Source organism: Nicotiana tomentosiformis, chromosome 1, assembly GCF_000390325.3.
Source record: "Nicotiana tomentosiformis chromosome 1, ASM39032v3, whole genome shotgun sequence".
Taxonomy (NCBI): domain Eukaryota; kingdom Viridiplantae; phylum Streptophyta; class Magnoliopsida; order Solanales; family Solanaceae; genus Nicotiana; species Nicotiana tomentosiformis.
Window position 1 is genome coordinate 40,121,899 of NC_090812.1, and position 21,188 is coordinate 40,143,086.

General features: G+C 33.3%; 1 protein-coding gene across 1 annotated transcript; it reads left to right on the plus strand.

The window, feature by feature from the left end:
* The first annotated feature begins 5,095 nt into the window (after positions 1-5,095).
* On the plus strand, positions 5,096-20,866 carry LOC104102716 (protein ZINC INDUCED FACILITATOR-LIKE 1-like). The gene is made up of 17 exons (XM_009610512.4): positions 5,096-5,484; positions 12,016-12,056; positions 13,064-13,124; positions 13,218-13,320; positions 13,412-13,514; positions 13,605-13,658; positions 13,838-13,900; positions 14,184-14,233; positions 14,324-14,399; positions 15,115-15,300; positions 16,452-16,539; positions 17,621-17,706; positions 17,787-17,894; positions 18,393-18,437; positions 18,564-18,652; positions 19,916-19,959; positions 20,553-20,866. The coding sequence occupies exons 1-17, from the start codon at positions 5,331-5,333 to the stop codon at positions 20,645-20,647; spliced, it is 1,446 nt and encodes a 481-aa protein (XP_009608807.1). The 5' UTR covers positions 5,096-5,330; the 3' UTR covers positions 20,648-20,866.
* The last annotated feature ends 322 nt before the right edge of the window (positions 20,867-21,188 follow it).

Sequence of the window (21,188 nt, forward strand, 5' to 3'; positions counted from 1 at the left end):
CGTCATAAAAATATATATATGGGAGATATTCATTCTGGAACACCTTGGATGGTAATTGAAGTAGTGTCTTCAATGATCGATTCAGGTATTCCATTAGCTTTAAGAAATCAAGAATGAAAGAAAGGCAAGAAACAATATTAAAGTATCATACTCTTCTTGTACCACTGCTTCTTGCGGCCATAAAACAAACCTCCCCAGTGCTTTTAAGTTTCTAATATTAGAGTGATCGACTTGTTTTTTAATTTGTTTCACGTACCAATATTGTTTAAGAACTCTTGACATATAGGATTTATGATAAATTATAAAATTGGAGTAAAAATCGATTAACAATTAGTAATTTACTTTTTTAACTTCAAATTAAATACTCAATAATGTATGTTCTTGTTACACAACCACACTTTCAAACTATCATATTAACATCATTTATTCCCTACTTAGGAGAAAGCAAAAAAAAAGAAAAGAAAAGGAAGTAACACCATTCTTGTGGGGTGTACAAAAGAAACTGACAAACGATACCAAACCGATAATTTGAGTCAAATCGGAAAAGAAACTCTAATTATAGTTTGGTTTGATTTGGTTTGGTGTTAAAACAAAAAAATTCGATCATAATTGGTATGGTTTGATTTTAGGTGAAAAAAGTTAAACTATAACCAAACCAACGCGACATTGCAAATATACAAGTTTCAAAAATATTTTATACCTAAAAATATTTATTATAATATAATTTATAAATATTTCTTAAACTTTTTCATAGTTCTCTCTTTTAACGTATTATTTCGAGCTTGGACTTAGAATTTTTGAGTGGTTCAATATGTTATATAGCCTATAAATGTTAGTAACTCAAATCAAGCCTAAACCAAAACCAAATCAATACTAATGCTAACAAAAGAAACTCAAAGCAATACTAAGAATGATAATAGTATTGGGTATTTACTTTTTTTTTTTTAGTTTGCATTGGTTTAAATAGTGAAAATATATTACTTAATTTTTTATTGTTTATACTTAGTATTTCTTAGCTGTACTTATCTTGGCATAATTTAATACTTTTAAATGATGTTTATTTTCATTAGGGCTTTATGCGATTTCATTATATTTTAGTACGATATTACGATACACCTCATATTATTTTACGTTATTTTTTTGGGTAACACCTTATATTTTTTGGGTAACACCTTATATAGTTGCATTGTACTTAGTCCTTTTAGATTATATTTATTATGGCTTATTAATTAGCTATATCGATTTTTATGCGATTTTATTATATTTATCATTGATTATTTAGTACAATATCATGACCCATCTCATATTATTTTGTATTATTTTCTTGTCAATTGTATCCTACTAAGATCAAAAAAATATTTGGAGTACAAGTGTTTATATGTTTTGCACTATGAAGATTCTACCGGGAACAAAATCTGAAAAATCTGAGATTGAAAAATATTATTTTTGTTGGTTTGATTTAGTTTATAAATATAAAAATCCTACATAATTGATTTGGTTTGGTAATAGAAAAATTCGAACCAACGCGACCTATGTACACCCATACTTGCGGGGTGCTTAAAATTGGATCTCATATATATCTTCTTTCTCAATCGGGTTTAGCATTAGTCTATGTCTAAACCGATCTAACTCATGGGTTAACTGCCAAATTTCCTACTAATATAAAAGAGGAATTTTCAGAAACCACTATTGTTTAGTGGCTATTAACTTCCTATAGCTACCATATACGTAATTACTTCCTATAGTTACTATTCAGTTGTTACGGTAGTGTATTCGCTGTATTTACGTTGTTGTATTCATGAATACAGCAGCAAAAATACATCAACAAAAAATGCCTAAAAATCAGGGCAGTCCAGCTGTACGCGCATGTATTCACATGTATTCACGCCATGTATTCATGAATACAGTAGCAAAAAACGACTAAAATCAGGGCAGTCCAGCTGTATGCGCATGTATTCACATGTATTTGCGCTGCTGTATTCATGAATACAGCAGTAAAAAGTGCCTAAAATCAGGGCAATCTAGCTGTACGCGCATGTATTCACGCTGCTGTATTCATGAATACAGCAGTAAAAAGCGCCTAAAATCAGGGCAGTCCAACTGTACGCGCATGTATTCACATGTATTTGCGCCATGTATTCATGAATATAGTAACGACAATCACCTTAAAAATAGGTATGTCCTGCTGTCTAAGAGAGATGAAAAACATAAATAGCGTATTTCATGCCTCAATGGAAGTATATAGGCAGAATACATAGTTTGCCCATCAACCTTGTAGCGTAATCCCTTTTACACACCTCTCCTTCACGGGAAACCTTTTAGACACTCAACCTTTCAAAAGTGTGTCTAAGATACTACTTTTGATCAGATATCACTTGTGTGTTTTCACACACAAAAAAGCGCGTGAAGCCCGTAAGAAAAACCCATTTTTTGTCTCCCTTCCCCACAGGAACCCCTCCCCCCCGGTCTTCTTCCTCATACCACCTTCCCCCCATCTTCTTCCCCAAATAGAATTTTTGAAAGAACATACAATTTTGGATCTAAAAATGAGCGATTTTTGTTAGTTTATTGTCTAAATATTGTGAAAATTATTTATTTGTGATAGATTTAAAAGTTTTAACAATAATATTGAAGGTTTGGTAAAAAAATCTAGAATCCACCTTTGTTGGGATATCAAAAAAAGCTTGTAAATTCAATTGGGTCTTGTTGATTATTGGGTTGTTGAACTCAATTTGTTGCTCGATTATTTTCGGCTAGTTGTTTAGTTAGTGTGGTTGAATTTTGGTGTTGTTGGAAACTTTCTCACAAACAACTATGGTGGCAGCAACAATGGTGCTTAAGATGAAAAATGGAAAGATGAAGAAGGTGGATTTTAATTGTAATTTCTAAAATGATTTTTTTCCTTTTTAAGGTCAATGACACGTGTCACGACCTTATTAGGGCGTGACTTTCACGTTATTTGAAAAATTGGTCAAGCACAAAAGTGGTGTATCTTAGACACACTTCTGAAAGGTTGAGTGTCTAAAAGGTTTTCCGTAAATGAGAGGTGTGTACAAGGGATTTCGCTGCAAGGTCGATGGGTAAATTATGTATTTTGGCCAAGTATATATTATAAATACTTATTTTGTTATAAAATATAAAAGGTAGTTATGAAAAAAAATATTTTAAAATAATTTTAATTTATAATAAATAGGATGTATACGAGATTAAATTTCCAATATAAAACCATAAAATTAGGTTAACACTTTATTCCTCCCTAGCCAAATCAAAGTAGGATCCAAACACAAAATGACATTAGATTTGGATTCTTTGATCCAGCCATTTGTTGTCCATTTTGTCATGGTTCAAACATTCGTTCACATGATTACAGAATAAAGGTTTTTGTTTTATATATAAATAATATCAGTCTCACAATCCTCGAGCCCTTTACTAATCTACGTTATGAATGACGCAAGGTTTTGTCGTTTCAGTACATTTTCTGTCTTCGCCTTACAACTAACAGTTTTTTAAGTTTAAATGTTTCTCGCGTATTGCTGACAACAAACAGAAATATTTCAACTTGCATTAAAAATATATACTTGTAAGTTATGGAGTGTTGTTTCTTATTTCGCAGAATTTTTTTGTATTTCAAGATAACAAGTTCAACTAAAGAATAAATAATTATATATAAGTTTTTGCTACATCAGAAAATATTTGTTCGATATATATAAGTGAATTTTTGGTTTAGTGAAAGACTTAACTTAAGAGATGGCACTTCTCTATAATAATATCCTTATATAACAATAATTCATTATAAAACTTTAATTTTTCTCAAAATTGATTTGTTATGTAATATTTCAGCTACCTAGCAATAACAACTTTTTACCTATAACAGCAACATTCATCTTTATAATAATACATTCTTTGTAAAATTAACACTCTATAACAACACGTAGAATATGTAAGTTTACAAAAAATAAGTGTAAATATTTTGACTAGATATTTTAAAAGTTTAATACATCATTTATATTAAAAAATATTATGTTCGTTCATACTTTTATAATTAAAGATTTCAAGTATTTTTATTAAAAGACATGCTTGTATATTTTTATTCCACTGCACAAAAGTTTTCATCGTACATGATGTCTAATATTTGAATATCTTCACACAATTTTATCCATTAGCCAAAAAGTTTTCATCTTGCATAATGCTTAAGATTTGAAGATCAATCGTTAAGCTTTCAGATTGCCTTCAAGGGAGCGATACCCTTTTGATGAAAGTTTGGACACAATTGTTCGTTAATTCAAGCGTTATATTGCTAGTAAGATATTAAAATTCATGAAACAAGCTAAAGTTATAAATTTCTTTCACCAATCTTAAAATAATTTAACTCTATTAGTAGCTATAAAATATGTGCCTAAGAGTTTGAATCTTTGTATATTTACTCATGAATCTTTTAATATTGTATTAACTCTTTTTAATATTTAATTAATGAAATAAGCATATCTTTTGAGATTCTAAATTTGAATAATTTTCTTATTTTTTATATATAACACAAAAAAATAATAATAATTAAGTTTTAAAATAATTTTTGTCTATTACAGCAAAAAAATATTTAAACGTCAAATGTTATTATAGGTATATAACAACCATTCGCTATAAAAATCAGAAAATATCGAAACAAACGATGCTATTAGACATCTCTAAGAAAAATGTTGCTGGTATTCCAAAATAAATAATTAAGTAACATGTATAATAGTTTAGATTATATTGATAATATTAAAAAATGTATAATCCAAGAAATAAAGTATTCTCTCCGCCCCAATTTATATACCTTCTCGACAGTCTATTTAACAAATAATTAAATCCAAACTTAATTAAACAACAAAATATTTTAAAATTAAAATTTTGTATCCAAAAACTATACGCAAAATACTAGTATATATTATACTGTTTCTTATGTCAATATGATAAAAATAATATATTTAAAAATATTAATCAAAATTTCACAATTTAAATCTCAAAAAATAAAAATAACCACAAATATAACAGCCCCGCATTCCCACATGCTGGGTTTGGAAGAGAAGCATAATGAGAAATGTGTACCTATTGAGATTGCGTCTTTAATCTAAGAGGGGTTAGTTGCGCAATTGAATGAGTAAAAGAGGACAAAAAGAGGACAAAAGAGACAGAGACGGAGTAAATCCACGATTTAAATGATGAGAAAATTAGAAGTGAGCCAAAAGAAAGATGTGGTGCATGTGAGAGATACACGAATTAAGAGAATAACGCTTTTGTTCGTTTTCTCCTATTCTAATTTCTTCCTCCTATAGCTCTCTCCCCAATCAAAAATGGAGGACGAAGAGGGAGGAATTAAGGAGACGCTGCTGAATAAAAGATACTACGAGAATTGCCCAGGTTGTAAGGTGGATCTGCACAAGGCAGGCCAACGTGGTTTGCCCATTAAAGAGCTCTTCACTGTATGGGCTGTGGTTCTTGGCACAGGTAATTACATATCACTTTTTATTGATAATCTTCCTTTACTTTTATTGACAAGAGTGGGCTGCTCTCGTGGTGAACACCCTCCACTTTCAATCAAGAGGTTGTGAGTTCGAGTCACCTCAAGAGCAAGGTGAGTAGTTCTCGGAGGGAGGAAGCCGAGGGTCTATCGGAAACAGCCTCTCTGCCCCAGGATAGAGATTTGGGCGCATCTAGACTATTTTATTGGGTGATACTTATCTTCGTATAAGTAATAATCATCACCTAGTAATATGTTTTGCCTCTTAGTAATACCATGTTTTGCGGTAATTAATCTTAACCACACTAATTTCATTTAATTTTCTTTGTTTGTTTAGTACTATGCGCTCTTGTGTGTGCGTTTTTTTTTTCATTTCTTTTACTGGGAATTTGGTTCTAAGTATGTGAGCAAAAGTTTGCGAGTTTGAAGGGTACTATTACTCAGAACACTTCATACAAGTTTAATCATTTATGATTTTAAAAGCTTCTAGAATATTTTTCCGTCATTATCTTTCGTAATCTAACTTTAATCTTCTCATTATCTTACTATTAATATAACATCATTATTACAGTAATCTTATGATGATTAGCATATCTTCTTATAAATGAAAACTTCTAATCTGGTTAGCATCACTTTGCAAGTCCTCTTGGATTTCGAAGATTTATTTATTTTCTCATTCTTTGATACATAAACCCGAAAAAAAGAAGAAGATGGCTAAATATAAAGGGCCTTTTCTAGAAAGATCACTTTCGAAGTCATCTGCTTAAGTTCAAAACAGACTTTTCCGAAAATCAAATTAAAATATTTTTCAGAGATCACTAGAGCGAGTGTCTACTTCTGTGTTTGATTGTTTAGCATGTGTACTTTGTGTCATTTTTCCGTTTTCTTTGTCTTAAGGTGTATTTGGCTTGTCTGAAATTATTTTTCAGACAATTTTTTTTACTTAAGGAAGTCATTTTCTAGTGTTTAGTTATCAAAAAATATTTTTTCATCAAAAAAAGGAAAAATCACTTTCTTCATTTAAGGGCATAAGCCATTTTCCTTGAAGTTATCTTACTTTTAACTTCAAAAATACTTAAAATATTATTATTAATTTTTATTGCTAATTTTTTTATCAAAACAATCTATGATTTGCTAATATATTTTCACTCACCAACCAAATATCAAAAAATATTTTGCATGAAATTTTTGGGAGTTTCATTTTCCATGAAAATAATTTGTCGTACCTAACACACTCTAGATGAGGCTTATATGGTGGATAAGGGTTCTTAGTTTGCTAGATTTTATTTTTATATATAAAACTAAATCGGTTATGTTGGTTTGTTGGATATATATAAAATGAATTTCACCAAATATTTTTTTTTTATTTTTATCCCTCGTTTCACATTAAAAGCAAATTCAATTCATTTAATTTATTAGAGTTACATATGAAATATTCAACATGTCAATATATATATATATATATATATATATATATATATATATATATATATATATATATATATAGTGAGAGTTCAACAAATGAATGAACATATAATCCATTAATATACAACCATATATGTTAAAAGTTTCACTGTACCGTGAGATATGATAAATTGAGGAACAGATCTAATAACGACCTTACTTTCATCCATGGTTTCAAACATAACTAACCTTTCTTTTAATAACAGACAAAATAAATACTTTACCCATCGATCTTGTCCGAAAATTCCTCTTACATACCTATTGAATATGAGAATAATATTACACACCAAAACTTTTAAAGGTGAAAAATCTCCGCAAAGAAAAATCCCCGCAAAGAAAAATCCCCGCCCCCTCCTCATTTTCCCAACCCCATCACCTTTTCCATTACTACCATACTACCACCAACCCTTCCACCACAAGCACCTTTTCCCTAACTATAGATTCAATTGTTTGCCGATTTTTAATAAGTTTTAATAACATTCATCACAAATCCTTATACAAATTTCAAATTAAAGCTCAAAACCAGAGCTTCAAACTTGTTAACGGTGTTTTTTGAATTTTATCAAAATTAATCACCAAAATTTCAGCATATTTTTAGTAAATTTTTACTCAACAATAACCACAAATTCAAACTAATTTTCTAGGTCATGGAACACCAAAATCAACAAGGCCCGATTAAATTTTCAAATTTTTTCAAAAGGTCAATAATGATAATTTTTAAGATATCCAATAGCCTCTTTTCTTTTTCTTCTTAATCACAAGGGTTGGAGAGGCGAAACATGAGAGGGATAGACAAAACTAGGATGGGGTTGGGGAAGAAGACGAAACGGGAAGGGGGGAGAGGAAACGCTGGGGTTTGGGGTTGGGAAGAAAACGTGGGTTATATTTTTTTTTAATTTAAAAAGAAAATAGTTAAAAAAGGGTAAAAAGTGACAAATGGCAAAAGAGATGTGTAATTGAAACACTTTTAAAAGTTTGATGTGTAATATTATTCCCGTATTTAATAAGTGTGTAAGAGAAATTTGAGTACAATATCATGGGGTAAAGTATGTATATTGCCTTAATAAAACAATAAACAAATGCCTCCAAAAGAATTCTATATAGAAGAATATAAAATCCAAACAAGTATCATGAATATGTTCTGACAACCTTTTTATGAGAAAAATATGCTCCTATAACTCTATTCCCAAAAATCTCTATAAAAACAAATATTTTTGTACATTAAATTCATTAATAAAACGTGCTCGTGTGTGTATGGATTGGTTCACTTTTTTGGTTTGATACCAACATAAGACCAGACATTGTTGGAAACCGAAGCTTTGCCTTATTTAAGTAGGGTTTGGACATAAATTTCAAGATTTTTTTTTAAATTTAAAATTTTCACTAAAATTTGATTTGAAGATAAAGTTGTGTTTAGTTATAATTTTTGCAACATATTTGGATGTACTCTTTTCAAAACCATGAAACATAATTTATACCCTAAAATTTGTTATAAAATACCAAATCACCCCGACTTGATTATACTACTTGAAACAAACAATGAAACATGTTGATTATTTAATGGTACGAACAATCTCTAATAGAAGTTAAAAGTATAAATTATAGATCTCAACAGTGGATATCAAAATATAGTCTAAAGCATCTCAATCAGATGACAGGTAGTTGTAAGTGTTACCTATGTTTAATAATTGATTGAAAAATTTAAAAAATATAGGGTAAATTTATAAAACTTAAAAATACCAACTTTCCAATTTTTCAATTGAAAAATTGATTCTCAAAAGTTTTTCAAATTCGAAAATGCATTTTCAAGTTGGATTTGGAAAAAACGTAAAATTTTCATAACCAAACATTGTTTTGATTTTTTTTTTTTTGAAAAAAAGGAAAAATTTCAGAAAAGTCTTTTAAAACATTTTCTTTTTTTTTTTCCGGTTATTTTGAAGCTACATACGGAAATTAAGAACTCAGACTTATATTTTATTTTTCCTTATTTATTTACTGCCATGAATATTGTGTTAAAAGTCAGAGTAAATAATAAATAAGAACGTCAAATTTAAGAAAAAGAATAGGTGAAAACCAATTTAAGACGAACGAGATTCTTGCTGAGACTAACACCATGCTTATCAAAATTATGTAAAAATGAAGATATTTATATTAATGACTTATTAAGAAAAATTCCTTCATCTATGGTTCAAAAATTCCCTTAAATTACCCTTCTTTTAAAACGTCTTCAATAGCAGTAGTATATGCTCTTACTTCACCTAATTTCCCATAATAAGTCGTCAATTCGGTGCTTCTTGATCTTGATCCCCAATAAAAAGAGGGAGTTGTATTAAAAAGGCAGAATAGCCTAGCAGTCCCTTGTACTTGTTCCGGCTTGATATCCCGATCATCTTGTTTCACTTATTTTTATCCAGACATTTTAACTTGATCAAAACCTATATTTTAAACCCCTCCCACCATGTGTGTATCTCACTTGCTTGACGTGGCATGACACATCATATTCCAAGTCATTTTTATATTGTATCTACTAAAAATACATATTATATACTATTTTCTTAAAGAAAAAAAAAAAAGAATTAATGTTCCATCTCATCTCCCTCCTCTCAGATTATCGCCTTGTGCTTAGCAGTGCACATATTTCTTTTTCCTTGTCCATCTCATATCCCGTTTCACTTTTGTGTCTCACCATTCCGTCGATTAATAATTATAAAGGTATTTTTAATTAGGTAAATCAATGTCGCATTGTTCTTAACAACGACTATCAAGGTATTGTCAGAGTCGGATATTGGGGGTTTCACGACCAGAAAAGGTCAAAATTAAATGAAAACATAAGAAAATAAGTATTGATAGCAGAAATTGTCACATTTAAGGGATCTTCAGGGGTTTTTCTTCTTTTTTTTTTTAAAGGAGGGAGGGGCAGTGAGGAAGAAGAAGAAGCGTAGAGGGGGGAAACGAAAAAGGAGGGTTCGGGGTGTCTGTGGGGGAGGGGGGCAGTGGAGAAGAAGAAGAAGAAACGTACAGGAAAAAATGAAAAAGGGAGGGGGCGGGGGTGTTTGTGGGTGATTGGGGTAGCGGGGAAGAAGAAGAAGCGTGCGAGGGAAATTGTGGGGTGTGGAGGTGGGTGGATTTGGGTTTGGGGGTGGGGTGGGGAGCTAATAGGAAAAAGAAATTACTAAATGGGATTTGGGTAGGGGTGTTCAAAATCGAACCGAAACCGAAAACCGAACCGAAACCGAAGCTTAATGGCTTATTGGTATCGGGTTAATGGTTTAACGGACGGGAAACAGATTGAATTTTTTTTATTAACGGCTTATCGGTTTGGGGGCGGATTATTCAATTTTCTTAACGGATAATCCGTTAACCCGTTAAGAATATATATATTAAATATCAAAAACCCTTCTACTTCTTCCAATACTCTATCTCTAAGTTCTAACGCCTAATTCCTAAATAATCAGAATCCTAACGCCTAAACTTCAACCAGCAGCCACCTGCAGAATTATGGTTCTCTTTATTCGACCATAATTCAACTAGCTTCAGTAGAAATTCAACCAGCACTCCAGCAGCCACCCGCAGTACTCTATCCCGTCGACGTCCAGGCTTCCAGCACTCCATCTTAGTGCCCTAGTATAAAGAGCAAGCTCATATTTTTGCTTTTTTAAATTGTAAGTATGGCTCCAACACAACCTTTGTGTTAAATTATTAATATATTGTTACCTTTCTAAGAGAAATGAACAAGAAACAAAGGGAAGGACCGCACATTTATTGTAATTTTGCTTCGTTTGTGCTATGAATAAATTAATAAAAGCTTAGATACCATTATATTTAATGAGCTAAACTACTCAAATTGTTCTTTTGCATCTAAACCCAGGCAATCACATAGTTATCTCAATGAAATTTGATATCCTTGTATGATCCATGTTATAGCTAGCAAGAGTTATAGTGGCATATCCATTAGAACTACTTTTTCCTTAATTACATCATATCGTAGTCTGCTTTGGTATGCAATGTAGACTACAATGTGTTCTGCTTTTTTCACTCTACACCACATGACACACTACATCATTCTTATGTAGGCGTTAACAGACATGTATGTCTGGACTCAATGTGTAATTTCCTATTCTGAATTTGTATGCTAGGCGGTCAACAAACAATTAATGCACGCAATATAGATTGAATGAGGCTGATAAACCGCCCGATAAGAGCTAAACCGATACCAATCCGCCCGATATCTTATCGGGTGGCTAGCGGATTAATACATTTAAAAGTCGATAACCGTTAAGCCAAACCGTTAAGAGTAATTAACCGCCCAATCCGCCCGATAAACAGCCCTAGATTTGGGTGCGGAGAACAACAGAAAGAGACTATCTCTTTTGCTTTTATCTTTTCTTACTTATTTTATCTTTATCTTTTTATTTTATTTTTTATTCTTATTTTAATAATTTTCTTTCTTCTTATTTAATTATTTCTTGTTCAAACGATCATTATCCGTGTGGATTACACCCACTTTGTCCTGCTAACCATTTTGTTGTCACATGTCTTGGTCAACGGTAAGAGTGTCCCGATTAAAACAAATGAAGTAGAAGTACCGAAGTGTCAAACCGAAACAAGTACAATGGCTTGCCGGGCTAATCTGCCTGTTAAAAATGGAAGGAAAATTTAAAAGGTTCATTGTCTTTTTGTTTCCTCGTAATTGGTGACTGGAGATGTTTAGAAAGTGCTTTCTTGATATTTCAAAACCTTGTTTCAAACGGACAAATTTATGCACGTTTAGTTTCTTCAATGGTAGATGAGGCGAACTTTCAGAAATCGAGAATGCTGTCCATGTCCTACAGTACTATAATCATGGACAATCACCAAACAGTAAATGGCTGAAGCTTTCTTGGTCACTACAAGAAACAATATCATATTTTGGCTGATTCTAAACAGATTCTTTATTTTGATACACACATTGCTAAAACAGCATCTGGAAACAATCAGCATGATCATTTTTTATCATTGACATTCAGACTAATGATTTTCTTTTTCTGTTTTCATGGGATTCAATTGATCTTCAGCACTTCCAATATCATCTCTCTTTCCATTTCTTTATTTCATGGTAAGATCAATCAACTTTTTTGGTCTGTCGTTGAGTTCAAGTTTTATGAAATACACATGCTTTAAGTGAAATTTAGATATTTTTTTATTTGATTTGCAGAACTGGAGCAAGTCTACTCAATCCGTATAATAAATGTTAAGATAATTGCTAATATTAGTGACTGACCTTAACAAGGTGTTTGTGTGAGATTGCCATTGTAGATATTTGCCCAGCGTTTGGCAATGAACTTTGTATCCTGATGAAAAGACTTCAAATTTAAAATTGCTTAGTCGATAAAACCTAGTATACTAAAGTTGTTAACCAATTTATTTACTAGGAAGTTAAATTGCAACCTCTGCCCCAGTTTTTTTATTTTTGGTTTGGTCAGTCATTTTTCAAGAAAATCATTCATGTTATATCTCAGCCGTCAGTCCTAACAATATGGTCTATTCACAACTCCGTGGAGTTTACTGATAAGTTTTACCTTCAAGTACAATCAATTAATGTTGTTGAATAGATTCCATTCTAAAGCCCTGGTCCTTCTTCCTAGCTAGTTGATTTGATTTGACTTTTATAAATGAAATTAGATGTTTGACCCGTGAATTTCCATTTCACACAAAGCCTTTTACATTTCTGCAATACGTCTTGCCAGAGCTTTTGTGGCTTTGAATGTTAATAGTTTGAGTTAGGAAAAATATGATTGTTAAAATGTGTAACAGAATCACAGATCAACCTAAATTTAGAATTTCTGCCCTTGAGCCTTGTAGATTCTGCTACTTGCTATTGGTTTCCTTTGTTCTTTTTTTGATTGCATATAACTTTTGTTCGTATAGTTATATTTTTTAACTACTGTTTTTTCCCGTCAGCAGTAAAAATCTGATAGCAAGCTTGAAGTCTTAGTTTATTTGATAGTATCACATTTAGCATGTATGCAATTTGTCACACAGAGCATGACACCCTTCTTGTGAAGATAAAGTCCATGCTATATTGGCAATCCATTAACTTACTATATTTGGCTCATGTTACAGATAAGGGACTTTCACATTGCAAAGAGAGAGGAAGATATTGGTTCCTATGCAGGTTATGTAGGTAAGCTTATTTCATGCCCTGATTTGTATCTTGATTAATAATCAAATAGAGTCTCTGTCAGAAGATGCTTATAAATTTCCTGAAATACTGAAGGTTCTGCATATATGCTTGGAAGAGCTTTAACATCTGTTTTTTGGGGAATAGTAGCTGATCGATACGGCCGAAAACCAGTCATAATTGTCGGCACTTTTACAGTGTATGTCTAATCTTTATAGAAATGTTTTCTTTTAGGTTTCATTCATTTCAAAGTCTACAAGTTTATACTTTTTGCTTTGGTTTGGCTTCAGGGTTGTTTTCAATACTCTCTTTGGTCTTAGCATCAACTTCTGGATGGCAGTCATAACAAGATTTCTTCTTGGCAGTTTAAATGGTTTGCTTGGACCAATAAAGGTATCTATCAGTTTAATACCATTATATGATTCAGTACTGCATCCTCAGCTATTATGTTAAGAACTTAAGATACCTACCTTCCATGCTTAGGCATATGCTGCCGAAATTTTTCGTGAAGAATATCAAGCACTAGGAATGTCAACGGTAAGATGTCCTTACTTCTCACTTCTCAGTGATCCAAATGATTTCTGACATATGACAGGATTGTACATAATGTAAGAGCGAAAAACAAAAGCGGCAAGAATGCATTTCCAAATGACCACTTAGACCGTGGCTTTTATAGAATTTTATTTTATTTTTTCTTATATGTTTGAATCTTTCAGATTAGTACTGCATGGGGCATCGGATTGATTATTGGTCCAGCTTTAGGAGGCTTCCTTGCCCAGGTATTTCATTACTTACTTAGCTATTTTCTTTTGTATTCCTTCCTTCTGCTAGGGGAAGAGAGTTAGTCATTTTAAGATAAATTTTAAGATGCATTTGCTAAATCTAGCATTGCCAAAAAACACAATTTGAAGTGGTATTCTTTTCGTATATAGTAGAAACTTTCTTAGCTTAGAATTCTTTGTGTTTCTATTTTTAACTATTCTCTGCAAATTTTAGCAAGAGAATTTCCTTTAGCTTTAGACAACATACATGCCTGTTCTCTAAATGTTTGTATTTTCCTAGCCTGCAGAGAAATATCCAGCCATATTCTCAAAGGATTCTATATTTGGAAGGTATTTTGCCCTCTTGCTTTTCATGAATCTGTATCTTCTTTTGTTGCTTGAAGTGCTCCTTGGCTCCAACATTTGATATTTTTTCTGCAGATTTCCCTACTTCTTGCCTTGCCTATGCATATCACTGTTTTCCTTGGTCGTGGCTATTGGTTCATTTTGGCTGCCGGTAAATCTATATGATTCTGTTAATTACTTCTGGGTCTTGTCAAGGCACACACTGTTGTCTAATCTTGTTCCCTTCCAGTTTACAGTTAAAGAATTAGTATTTCACCTCCTGAGCAAGATTGGACTTTGCATTAAATTTTGAAGGATAATGATTACGTAGCATTTCAGATATCCATGTTACTTTATTGTTGCAATTTTGCTGAGAGTGAGATTTGTCTAGCCATCTTTTTCCTTTAATCCCTCCAAGTTGTTTTTCAGCTTTGGTGCATTTGGTGATGCAGGATGGGGTAGGGGCAGTTCTAGTTGCACTTCAAACTGAATCCTAGAAAGATTGAAGTTTGTCCTTTTCTTTTTCCTTGTTAGAGTTGGGAGCCTATAACATATTGAAGGAGAAGAAAACTAAGCCTCAATTTAGGTAAGTGGAGGATTGAGTGAAAAGTTTTGTTGCCTTTACATATTTGGTACCGTATTGAGTAGGATAAGGAATTGCTGTAAGAGGGTGCATTTCTGGTGTTTCAGGGATGAACCAACTCTTTAACTATTATGGATTCAATTCTTCATCTACCTGGTTTCACGGACCACATTAGTCCGCCTGTCTGTCTCTCTTCTCTTTTTCATATTGCTTTATCAGTTTGTCAGGTGTCCTCTCTGATTTTCCAGTTTTAGTTGATCTGGAAAATTGTAAAATTTTCATCCCTACAGCTCATGGTTTTCAGGAAACACTACACATTCATGATTCAGAAATGCCGCCTCAAGATTCTTACAAGACTCTGGAAGCTGCATCAGATGCAAAAGAAGAAAGTGAATCAAACCCAAAAGAAAACCTTTTCAAGAACTGGCCGTTGATGTCATCTATCATAATATACTGCATCTTCGCTCTTCACGATATGGCTTACTCAGAGGTATGCCATATCCACTAATAAACATAGGATATAATCACCGCATCATGATTATGAACACATCTCTCTATTATCAAAAAGAAAAAGATATGCATCTATTATAGTTTGACATCTAGTTGATTGCATGTTGTAATTGCAATGACTTTGTTGAAACAGCTTTCTTTCATCCTTAGGAATATCTCAGATCCTCGTTGGTTTACATTTTATTTTGATATCTGCTCAATTGTTTTCTACTGCATGGTAACTATGAAAGTGAATGTGTCCCCTCTATGACAAGGAAATAGGTGTCTCTTTTAGAATTCTGCAGCTCAACCTTCTGCATACAAATCCTAGGCTCATTGGCTATCAGAAGCTGAATATACATGTTATTTATTGTTCATTCTGAGGATATATGAGCAACAGCAGTGGATACTGTTCCATTTACCAATAGTAAACCAGTACGATGTTTCAGCCCCTGCCTTTCGTTGTAAACTTTTGTAGCTTATTGCTTTTTTGGTTTCTTTGAAAACATAAGTGCTAAATTCTCAATTCAATCTGTAGTTGTTTAAGTTTCCAAATTCCTAATTCCTGGTGCTATGTGGTCATTGTTCGTTTATTGATCTTAATCGTATGTTATTAGCAACTTTTGAGGTATATGAAGAGAGAAGAACCAGAAATTGATCATATCAAGAGGACTGAAAACTTCTAAGAACCTCCACTTTTTGCTTTACTTTTGGGTATTATTAGTTATAAAGAGCTGTAATGTAAAACACAAATGCATTCTATTTAATTATTTAGTAGGTTTTTGGAAGGGGAGCCTTGGAGTAACTGGTAAAGGTGTTGCCATGTGACCAGGAGGTTACGGGTTTGAGCCGTGGAAACAGCCTCTTGCAGAAATGCAGGGTAAGGCTGCGTACAATAGACCCTTGTGGTTCGGCCCTTCCCCGGACCCCGCGCGTAACGGGAGCTTAATGCACCGGGCTGCCCTGCCCTGCCCTTTTCGTAGGTTTTTGGAATTCCCACCGGTGTAAACATAATTAATACGTATGATGCTAAGAGTAATTGATCTAATTTGCAGATGTTCCTACGAGGAAATGCTTAGTTATTTCAATTCTCAGGCCCACGAGCTATTGCATAACAATTCATTGTATCTCCAAACGTATTTGCTTCTGCAGATTTTCTCATTATGGGCTGTGAGCCCCAGAAAGTTTGGGGGCTTAAGTTATTCAACTGCTGATGTTGGTGAAGTACTATCGTTCTCAGGTGCAAGCCAATTTTCTCATAATTTCTTTTCTTTCTATGGATAGATGAATCTTGTTTGACATTTTCTTTTTCGAATTAATCTCTTCCCTATTTTTTTCACCCCTCTTCTCCATCTCTAAATGAGATTTGGAAGAAGCGCCTTGTTGTAATGCAATGCATCAGATAATCAAATTAACACCTTATAAAATTTGGAATCTTGATCTATGAAAGCATAGTTTGATACAATCCTTTCAAATAAATTACTGTTAGACATGTTAATGCCAACTAATTAAATAGTAAAGGAAAGAGTAAAAGGAAGCACACAATTGGTGAAAAAGAAAAAGGGAGTGCAGAATTTGATCTACGAACCCATAAAGTAATGTATTTAATGTAAAACTTGATAGAGGAACATGAGTATTCTCTGTGGTTTACTAGTATCAGCACACTGTAGGCTGGTGCTGTCAATGGTTATTGCCTTAAAGTCCACCCCTGCAGATGTTGTAACAACTAATTATTTGTTTATGCTTGTCATATCAAACCAAGAATTTAAGAGAAAGAAACTTGTGTGATGTATTGCACTAAAGTAACGCCTGATCCATCAAATGTGTCTAAAGTACATAATGTGTTATTCAGAAGCATTTGTGTCCCAACTTTTACATTTATGGCGACTACTTTATTAATTTATCAAATCCTATGATAGTACAGAGTAACTCGTTAGTTCCTTTCTCTGCTTATGCCTCCAGTTGGAAGATTTGTCTATATCAAAGTCTTTTAACTTAAGCTGAAACTTATTCTATGTTGGCTGTGATTGCGGAACATGTAGTCAGTCTTCATAATCATCAGTTACTTATGCCAATATCTATATAGAATGGTCTTTATTTGGATTGTCTGTTCAGGTTTTCATTCTTGAAAACATGCTAGAGCACATATCTGTAGCGAGAATATTACCATTCTCGAGAAGGTCAAGCATAAGTAGGGATTTTAGATTGATAGTCTATAGAAGAACTATCTTACTGAATCCTGTGCTGACTTGTTTGACATAGAGTGCATCTCATTTCATATTACTCTACGATGTTGGATACTGAAATGGTGGCAATTTCAGGGTTTGGCCTTCTAGTCTTTCAACTTTTTCTGTATCCGTTGGTTGCCAAGTATTTTGGCCCTATCATCACTGCTCGAGTTGCAGGAGTAAGCACTTGATTTGTACAATATGTTAAAACTCTTGAATTCTATGACCATGTTTCCTGAAAGGCTTGTAATATGATCAGGTTTTATCAATTCCGTTACTGGCGAGTTACCCTTATATCGCTATGCTGTCTGGGATCACCCTCTCTGTGGTAATTAATTTTGCATCCATGATGAAGAATGCGTTGTCTGTAAGTGCTGTTCTGGTGTCTATAATTTATCTTACCACTCATTCTATAGTTGATTTGCATACAAAGTGCAACACCACAATCAAGATTATGCATGAAATATGGAAATGAATGTGAGATCTTACTCTTTTAGTGCATTTAGCATAGGAAATTTACTTAACCACTTGGTAGTCAACGTCTTAAGAGAATGCTTTTGGAGGACTTCTGTTTCTCGTCTTGTTGGGAAAAAGTACTATTGGAACTGTCCCATATGCTTCACCTCGGTGAAATAGGAAGAAATTTGTCTACTTTCCATATTAGTAAATTTTCTTTAGGAAAATGATAGAAAAGAATCCAATAAAAAAAGGAAATCTTTTTTGAGTTTTGAACTAGTAATGTGTCACAAGAATATGATATACCAATCATGTGGGAAGCAGAAGTTATATACTTGGACAATTCTCTACATCCTAATGATGAAATTTATAGTCTCAAATTCTAACGTTGTCTTCGAATTGCCTCCAGATCTCTATCATAACCGGGTTGTTCATATTACAAAACAACGCAGTGGTAAGTTCATCTTTGCTCCCTCCTTTAAAAGCTAGATCTTGTAATTGTCATCTGCAGAAGCATTATATTATCCATGCAATATGCTGTGCTTGGTCTTGGTCTGATTTGAATAATTTACAACCGCAGGACCAGCGACAAAGGGGAGCTGCTAATGGACTTGCCATGACTGGAATGTCATTTTTTAAAGCTCTTGGGCCAGCAGGGGGTGGAGCACTGTGAGTTCACTTGTTTCCTAGTTACTTATCAATTTCTAATTCATTAGAATTAAATAAACTTATTTTAAAACTCTTATCGTTTATTTTCCATTTCAGTCTCGGTAAAGAGTAAACATTAATTTAAGAGAAAACCTGTTTAAAGTGTTAATGCATGCTAGAGCATGTGTGGATGCAGACAAAATTTTCTTACTTCAGCGTTTCAAATTCTCCTGATCTAATATGGTTTTAGTAATCTTTAACTAGGAGAAGCATACTAATGTAACCCTGTAATTTAGTGGTTAGCCTGCAAATTTTCAGGTGAACCTTTTAAAGGCTGCAACCTTATGACCATCTCAATTGCTAATGGCCACTGGCCAATATTCGAAATCTTGTACTAAAAGAATAGCATGCCCCTCATCCAACTAAATCATTGTAACCACCTGGATTTTATGTCCATTATTGTAAAATCATGAAGAAATCAGCAGTGCGCATGAATTTAATCATATGACTGTAAAGGTAAAAATCCGTGAAGGTCTGCGTACACACTACCCTCCCCAGATCCTACTTGCGGGATTACACTGAGTTTTTATTGTTGTATTCATAAGTGCCTGTGATGGCCTGGCAGCCCTAGACAGAAAACACGGTGAACATTAATTTGTTATTTTGAACTTACAGCAAGTTTATTTTATCAGACTTATGAGATTACCGAAAAGGAAAAAGAAAAAGAAGGGAAGTGTTAAGACTCGATATGTGGATCAATAGACAGAACTATTTTTTCTATACAATTAGACCACGAGCCTAATTTCCCTGCGAGGCATTTTACCAGCCACGGTTGTTTTTATTGAGCCTGTGTACATACAATTCTGCAATGAAGCAGACTTCATAGCAGCAACAGAAACCATTTTAGGAGTAGAACAGACTGCATTGGCTCTCTGACATGTTGAGCCATTAATCAGACAACATAGGTCCAACATTGTCTTAGTATCAGTAAACACTTTCGATTCTGATCCTCGAACAAACAGCTATGACATTTGAGAAATTGAGAGGGAAACTGGATCACTGTTTCCAAATTGAATGTAGGACTTGAGAACGCAATATAATGATCGATCTTCTTGTCCTAGACAGACTACCTTCTTTTTCTGTTAATGATAGCAGGGTTGGGGAATTGAATGTGTTTCACATCTTTGCTTGCGAACTCGCAGACTACCTGGCTTTGCTTTAGAAATAGAAACATGTATCTGCTTTCTTACAGCTAAAGTTGTCACCTTTTTTTGTGTTGTGCAGCTTCTCTTGGGCACAAAAAAGGCTTGATGCTTCGTTCCTTCCAGGTAATGATCAAGCTCATTTTCCAAATCATGTTTCTACAATAGCTAGGAATTTGTTGTGCCTTGGTTTGTGTGTAATGGGTGGTGGACTTTGCCCAGGAGCAAAATATTATTATTGCTGCGTCGACACATCGCAGATCAGCAATGTTGTGACGACACTGATTGATTTTAAGCTATAAGCTTTCTGAAATGGTATCTGGAACAAATAAGTGTCAAAAATATGGACACTAGGGTCAATTATTTAAAATTTATTAGGAATCTGAGCAAGTGACATTTCATAATATACTGCCCGTAGTAATTTATTTGGAAACCGAGCGTGGACAATATAAAACGTGAGCCTTGGATCGAGTAAATCACGAATTGAGGGTGGGTTTGCTCTGATACCATGATAAGAAAATTAATTTTGGGCCTAACTCAACGCCGAAAGTCAGCTCATAAAATAAGGATTGCTCAAGACCATATAAGGAGACCTAGTAACCCATCGCTCACCGATGTGGAAACTCAACATGTTCTATACTCGAGTAATTATCACCTCTACATGCATTGCTCTTTGCTCTCTCCTATCTTTATTTCTGTTGTGTTCTACTCAAATGCAGGTAATCAGGTGGTTTTCTTTGTGCTGAATGTGATTGAAGCAATTGGCTTGTTGTTGACATTCAAACCATTCCTAGTCGAACGACAAAATAGATAGTAGAGAGCTTATGTATTTCGATTATGATTATTTTTTAGTATTATTAAAGTGAGTAAGCAAGAAGTTGCACTCTTTCTGACTATCCATCAAATAATGCAACATATACGGATTGGCCAGATGATTTGATCACCGTGATGAATCAATTTAGATGGGTTAAATGATTTTTGCTCATTCTAAGTCAGTTCAAATTTCAATGAAATTCATATATTTAGCAGCCTAGACTATTATCTCTTTTTACAGTGTCAACTCTTTTTGTATACAAGTGCTATATTTTTTTACTTGTTGGAGCAGTTGTATGTAAATTGATTTTGTTTGCTTTATTATATTTATTCATTGAATTAAGGCGACCATTGACACTCGTTTGAGTCACAATTTGGAGTGGTCGGTCGATAACGTGGAGAGTTGCTTTAAACATGTTACACTTGTTTTATCACTTTCATTTAACTGTTATATTAACTTTTTCCTTTTTTGTACTTTTCGAGATGACCATTGCAATGTGACCATTCTAGTTCTAGTTCTAAGAAGACCATCGCCATCTCCC